Source organism: Hyalella azteca, unplaced genomic scaffold (assembly GCF_000764305.2).
Source record: "Hyalella azteca isolate HAZT.00-mixed unplaced genomic scaffold, Hazt_2.0.2 contig16800, whole genome shotgun sequence".
Classification (NCBI taxonomy): Eukaryota; Metazoa; Arthropoda; class Malacostraca; order Amphipoda; family Hyalellidae; genus Hyalella; species Hyalella azteca.
This window is the reverse complement of record NW_025946608.1, coordinates 550-6,894: the sequence shown is the minus strand read 5'-3', so window position 1 is coordinate 6,894 and position 6,345 is coordinate 550. Positions and strand designations below refer to the sequence as shown.

Below are 6,345 nucleotides of genomic sequence, written 5' to 3'. Positions count from 1 at the left end.
TTAAAATATGGCGAGGTGCTTGCCTTGAATAGGTTATAAGAGGGTGACACAGTTAAGTCATAATATAGTGAAGATTATAATATAGACTATAATATAGTGAGGAGGTGAACCATAAAATGTTATACTATGGTGATTAAATAATTTTCTACACTCTACAGGTTAATAAACTGCAAAGTTGTCTGTACAATGGACTAGGTGGTATGTGCGAACTATTTCCAGCATCAATTAAAGGCTGAATTTGTCAAGGTGGTCTAATATCAAATTGTCACGTGCAAACGTTCGGACTTGCTGTGGAAAAAGCGCTGCCGGCAAGCGCTTCCTATTAGGTAGGTAGGTTCGCTTCAATGTAGCGTGTGAAATGTTGACTAGAAGCGTGTTGCTTTCGCAAGCAACGTTATTGATATAGTCAATTTGTCCTCTTGTGAANATGTCAGGAATAATCCATTGACACAAAACCACAAATAACTTCGCCTGCAATATTGCAGATTTTGTCGTAGCATTTGGTGACTGGCAACAACAATGAACGAACTCAATAAGTTTCCCTCACCCGCATATAAGATGTTTATCGTCGTGCAGTTGACGTTGGAGCAACGGTCGAAAGCCTCGTAGAAAGGCGCATTCACAGAGCTAATGTCGTAGTTTGGCATGTCCTTGTTCACGTACATCACGAACTGGCAACCTGGCGCACAAAACATTATAAGAACTGAGTAAAGTTTTTGAACAAGAAATTTGCTCACACTTAACTATTGAGCTGATTTTTTTAATTCAAAATATTAAAAAAAATTTTACTTGCAAACTTGCTTATGAAACGAGCAAGCAGTACCAAAACACATACATGTATAATGGTACAGTTTCAGAATTGAAGTTCACAACGCATTTAAAGGTCTCATTTAACATCCAAAAAAGCAATTGCCTTCTCAAACCAACGCAAGATTCTACCTCCTTTTTCTTACCATAAAACGTATCTTATACCACGCCGCTGTAAGATCTTCCCTCAAATACCCTCACATATACTCCTCAATATCTTCACACACCTTATCCAAATACCCATTTCCCATCTGCACAAAGTGCAAAACAATACGCTTAGATTTATCACAAGCACACACTGGAGAAACTTCATATCCTCAAAAACCGCACACGAACAATGTGACATACCCACCATAAACACAGTCCTCTACAACAAGCGCGCAAAACGTAGTCCGCCATCACTACACACGACCTCAGCTTTTCAACAGTCTCGCATTTCTGACGCTTGAAAAGACTTCCAAAATTCCAAAGCTTGAAAAATACTCGCATTAGGTCCCAATTCCATTCCACTCGCATTCCATCCCCATTCCAATTGAAAAATACTCGCATAAGAATTCCATCACCATTCTATCATCCTGCCTCTGGATGAGTGGCATTATTCTCTTTAGCAGACTGTCAAGCAAGACCACTGACAGTCTAGTATAATTGTGGAAGTCTGATGCATTCGCAAATGATAATTCTTTGAAAATGTAATTGTATGAGCTCTTCTTTGCAACAATTTTTTCACCCAAATACGGCGACGCCTACATCTTTTCTTAACATCAGCACACCCGTGAACAATTTTCCAGAGCTCTAACTCTGATATTTCCATCCTCATTGACGTCCAACTGGCAATTAATCTTTAAAACGCGCGGTCTCGAGCTACCCACCCGCGTAGAGAAATAAGTGTGAACGGTTGTGGGCGGTGAGGCGCTGCATCAAACGCCTCACCGCCCATGTCGTTGTCCCTAGTGTAAATGGGCCTTAAGAACTCACCCGGCTGCGAACCAACGAATCTGACCCCTACCAACCTTCCGACTCCCGACTTCCATCATAACCCTCATAAATGAGCAAAAACAATTAAAATAAATAAAAGCGTGATTCTCAGTACATATATATAGACATATTTATCTCTCTGGGGGAACTTGAAGATGTAAAATAAAAGTAAATAGTGATCCACATTCCACCCCTCACTCTACTGAAGACATTAATCAAAGCCCTGACGAGTTTCCATACTCCCCCTCTTAAACACCAACCTAACACCTTGCATCTACAATTACCTAGTGATTTGCTATGCGCCCATTTTCGTCTTCTACTGGCATTTCCGTTCTCCTTCCTTTCCACTCTGTGCCACCGCTCGTTTTTTTTCACTTTACCTAGTGTCACCGCACAGCCACTACCTCTCCGGGCCTATACTTTCAAAATTCGCTAAGTGAACGTAATTACTTACGCTCTATTTTCTTGTCTTTAATTGGCGGATTTTGCTTTAAAGGCCGCCAATGATTGGCTGACGAACTTACGATTTCTTAACTTTTTTGAAAGTATAGGCTGGTCAGCACGAGCATTTGCTTCAGAGGTTATTTAAGCTTCTCTAATATATTGATTCACTCCTATTTTATGTACCAAATAAATTTCTCCAGCACGTCTAGATCTTGAGTTGTAATAAGGTCACATTGAATCATGTGAAATGCTTAGTCAGTGAAAATTTTAATATTTTTATTATATAAAAATGTAAAAGCAAAGAAATCTTCATAAAAATTTTTACTATCTTTATGGAAAACGTATCGGAGTCCAGCTCCATCGTCAGTTTGAAAGTTCTACAACACAAAAAAAATAAGTAATTGCAGTCAAGATTACCTAAATTTCCAAACGGTTAAGACTGTCTATTTAAAATTTCACGTCGGTTAGAGCTGAAAGCTAAATTTAAACTAATCCTCTGTTCTAAACTATACAATGATTCGAAAATACACAAATTATTATTTTCCTTCATTTGAACGTTTATTTAAACATGGACAATGTTGTGGAAGTAAACAAAGCTAACAGCTCGCATTTTCCAATAGATGCGGAGGATATTTTGATTGCCACACAGAAAATCATGCCGAGAATTTCGGTGCCCCGTCACGCGACAGGACATGTTTTGGGCACGACATGTGATTTTCCTGGTAGTCGCGATAATGCACCAATAATCGGAAGACTTTGTGTCGATTTGCTGCACCAATAAACGGAAGACGTTGTGTCAATTTGCTGCACCAATAAACGGAAGACGTTGTGTCAATTTGCTGCACCAATAAACGGAAGACTTTGTGTCGATTTGCTGCACCAATAAACGGAAGACTTTGTCTGCAGCACAACTCAAGTAGAAACTATATTCAAAGATTTCAGCAGCTAATTACTTTATATCTAATTACTTAAAGAACTCTCCCTCCCGCTTCCCTTTAAAGAGACGTCATGAACGTAAATATTAGCGTACAGCGATGGCAGTGGTACCATTGTAAAGAGCAGAATTTCAGCTTTCAGATGAGCACAAAAACCGAAAAACGCCATAATTGAAAATTTTAGGGTAGCCGGTCCCCTTAAACTCGGCCTATATATGTTTGAAAATATACAACGATTCTAAAATGCGGAAATCGGAAACACCTGATTTTTATTACTTTCCTTCATTAGACCGTTTTATTTAAACATGGAAAACGCCGTGGAAGTAAAGAAAATTAACCGCTCGTATTTTCCAATATATGTGGAAGATGTTTTATTGTCACACAGAATATCATACCGAGAATTTCGAATATCGTCTCTTGTATTTTAGTCGCACGTCACGCGACAAGACATGCCTCGGGCACGACATGTTATTTTCCAGGTAGTCGCGATACTGCACCAACCAATAAAGGGAAGACTTTGTGTCGATATGCTGCACCAATAAAGGGAAGACTTTGTGTCGATATGCTGCACCAATAAACGGAAGACTTTGTGTCGATATGCTGCACCAATAAACGGAAGACTTTGTGTCGATATGCTGCACCAATAAACGGAAGACTTTAAGTCGATATGCTGCACCAATAATTTGGGGAACTGAAAGACCGTCATACAGACTCAATTTTGCGCTGTCGATAGAATAACATAGTTCGCTTTCTGAAGTTAACATAACGTATTCTATTGCTATATACGTAGATAACCCTACATTAAATGAAGTAAGGAGATATTCAATTCCCTCATAAAAAGTTAGAAAGTGAATAGTTCTACTTATTTCACTTACAACACAGCAACTGAACAAACTCACGTTTGCCTTGATCACGCTGGGCCAGCAAGAGTGGAGCACTGGAGCAGAAGTAGCCTGGCATGGAGAAGTTGAGGGCCCACTCAGGATGGTACGGCACCTTGGCTGGGATCATGTAGCGTATGCAAGCTTTGGTGGCAGGGCACGGGCTACTGGCACAGGGATCCTGATGAGTGATGAAGAATAAATAGGTAATATATGATGTTCAAAATAACCCGTGGGCGTAGTTTTGTCGGTGATAATTCCAGGTGAGATTTAATGCATTATTTCAGCAAAATGCCGCATGTCTTCCGTTTTACTTTTGTCTGATGGAAAGTTTTTTTTCTGATTTTCGAATTATTCGAACATCGATATCATTCATCACACTGAAATAGGTATTAAAGTCGAATTATTATCCCTTCACATTATTTCCAATGCCGCAATTTTCATGTGTATGTACATGCCACGTGTGAGAATTGTTCCATCCACAATCTTGAAAATAGGTTCATAACTTACTTATTCCCAATAACTAATTCGTAGGAAAAATGGCCAAATGCATTAAATTTCGGTATGAACTCAGCGTATGTGCCTCAGCGGAGCTGATGGCTTGACCGTGGGTCTGTTTGGCTTCCACTACTAGGCTTGGTCTAAGGAAAGGAAAACGACGAATGAAGAATGAACGACGAATGAGAAGGAAAACGACGAATGTCTGTGCTTCTTAATTGAGAAACTTGACTAAGGAGGATAATCAGTCATGTAGGCAGGCAACGACATCAACAGAATGAATAAATTGCTCGAAGGATAACTATCATCAAAATCATAAATGTCTCAAAAGAAAAGACGGCCGAAACACTGCTCGTCAACCATCGTTTAGGACAGTGGGATCAAGACTATGAGAATTGAGGACAGAGCACTACTGCCTCCGCGTATATATAATCGATCTAGCTGTGCTTACAACTTGAGGATGGATTTGCTTGTACATATGGAGACCGTACTAGCGGGATACCAATACCCTTACAATCAGCATGTCAAGCAAGAACCGGACTATGATCTTATCTTTATATTTCAAGGGTCAAAATTAGGAGCATAATTAGATCACAAAATACGTGCATATAAATTTTGAAAGTGTTTTTCAAATCGGACTCATAATAAAATAATAATCAATTTGAATGAACACAAAACACCTTCTTGATTCTGTGATAGTCTCCTTCTTGATGTTCTCCTTCTCACACAACTGATAACATATTTCAGAAAATTGGGGCGCCCGTTGCGGAAGTGAAGACAAAATCGACAAAATCTGGACCCGAAACAAATTTCAAAGACATTTATAATTGATGAAAGTTATTGTAGCAGTTATTTAAATGACTGTATCGATTAAGGTATATGATTTATATTGGATTGCAGTCATAGGCTTATGTGCTCTACCAATCAGTGCCCTTGTTTCCGTAGTCTAAGTAACTAATACGTGGTCTACGTATATAGTAAGTATACGTGGTCTAAGTAACTAATGTACTTCACTTATCTTCTCAAAACCTGCATAGTGACGCAACTCTGGTGTCATCCACAGAGTGAGAGCACAGACCAGTGTAACACGAATAGCTCTTCATTGAATGAAGTTGGCGACCCGCACGATTTTTATAATTTCTTTGCATTTTATCTCGTTTTATATATTAACCAAAAATAAAAACAACCAAACCCTAAATTAAACTTGTTCAATTTATTCTGATTTGTTATGTCCTGCTGTGAATTTTGTTAATCCCAGGCAAAGTAAACCAGGAAATTCTAGAACCAATATAGCCGGCCGAGTTTCAGGTACGACGGTGCATTCGTAAAATAATTTTAACTTACTGACTAACATATTGACTTACTTATGTGATAAAGTTTTTAAAGAAATAGTGCGTTGATTCTCACCAGGAGTGGGAGGTCAGGCTGTTGAGTGATGAGGTATGAGACCCAACCTGTCGACGCGGTGAGGATGGACGCGGTGTCTCTCAGCTCGCACGAAACTCCTGCACACATTTGGTCTTTAGCCATGTTTTAGTCATACTGTAGCCATATTTTAGCCATGTTTTAGTCATACGGTAGCCATATTTTAGCCATGTTTTAGTCATACGGTAGCCATATTTTAGCCATGTTTTAGTCATACGGTAGCCATATTTTAGCTATGTTTAAGTCATACGGTAGCCATATTTTAGCCATGTTTAAGCCATACGGTAGCCATCCTTTAGCCATGTTTTAGCCATACGTTAGCCATCCTTTATCCGTTATTAAGCCGTCTTTTAGCCATGCTCTAGTCGTGCTTCTGCCAT

The 6,345-nt window shown here is 39.2% G+C and overlaps 1 protein-coding gene across 1 annotated transcript; it reads right to left on the bottom strand.

Annotated features, from left to right (window-relative positions):
• On the bottom strand, positions 1–6,026 carry LOC108673297 (the record flags this gene model as incomplete). The annotated part of the gene is given in 4 exon segments (XM_047885045.1): positions 1–23; positions 467–679; positions 4,061–4,223; positions 5,948–6,026. Coding segments are annotated over 3 exon segments (348 nt in total).
• Positions 6,027–6,345: the final 319 nt, after the last annotated feature.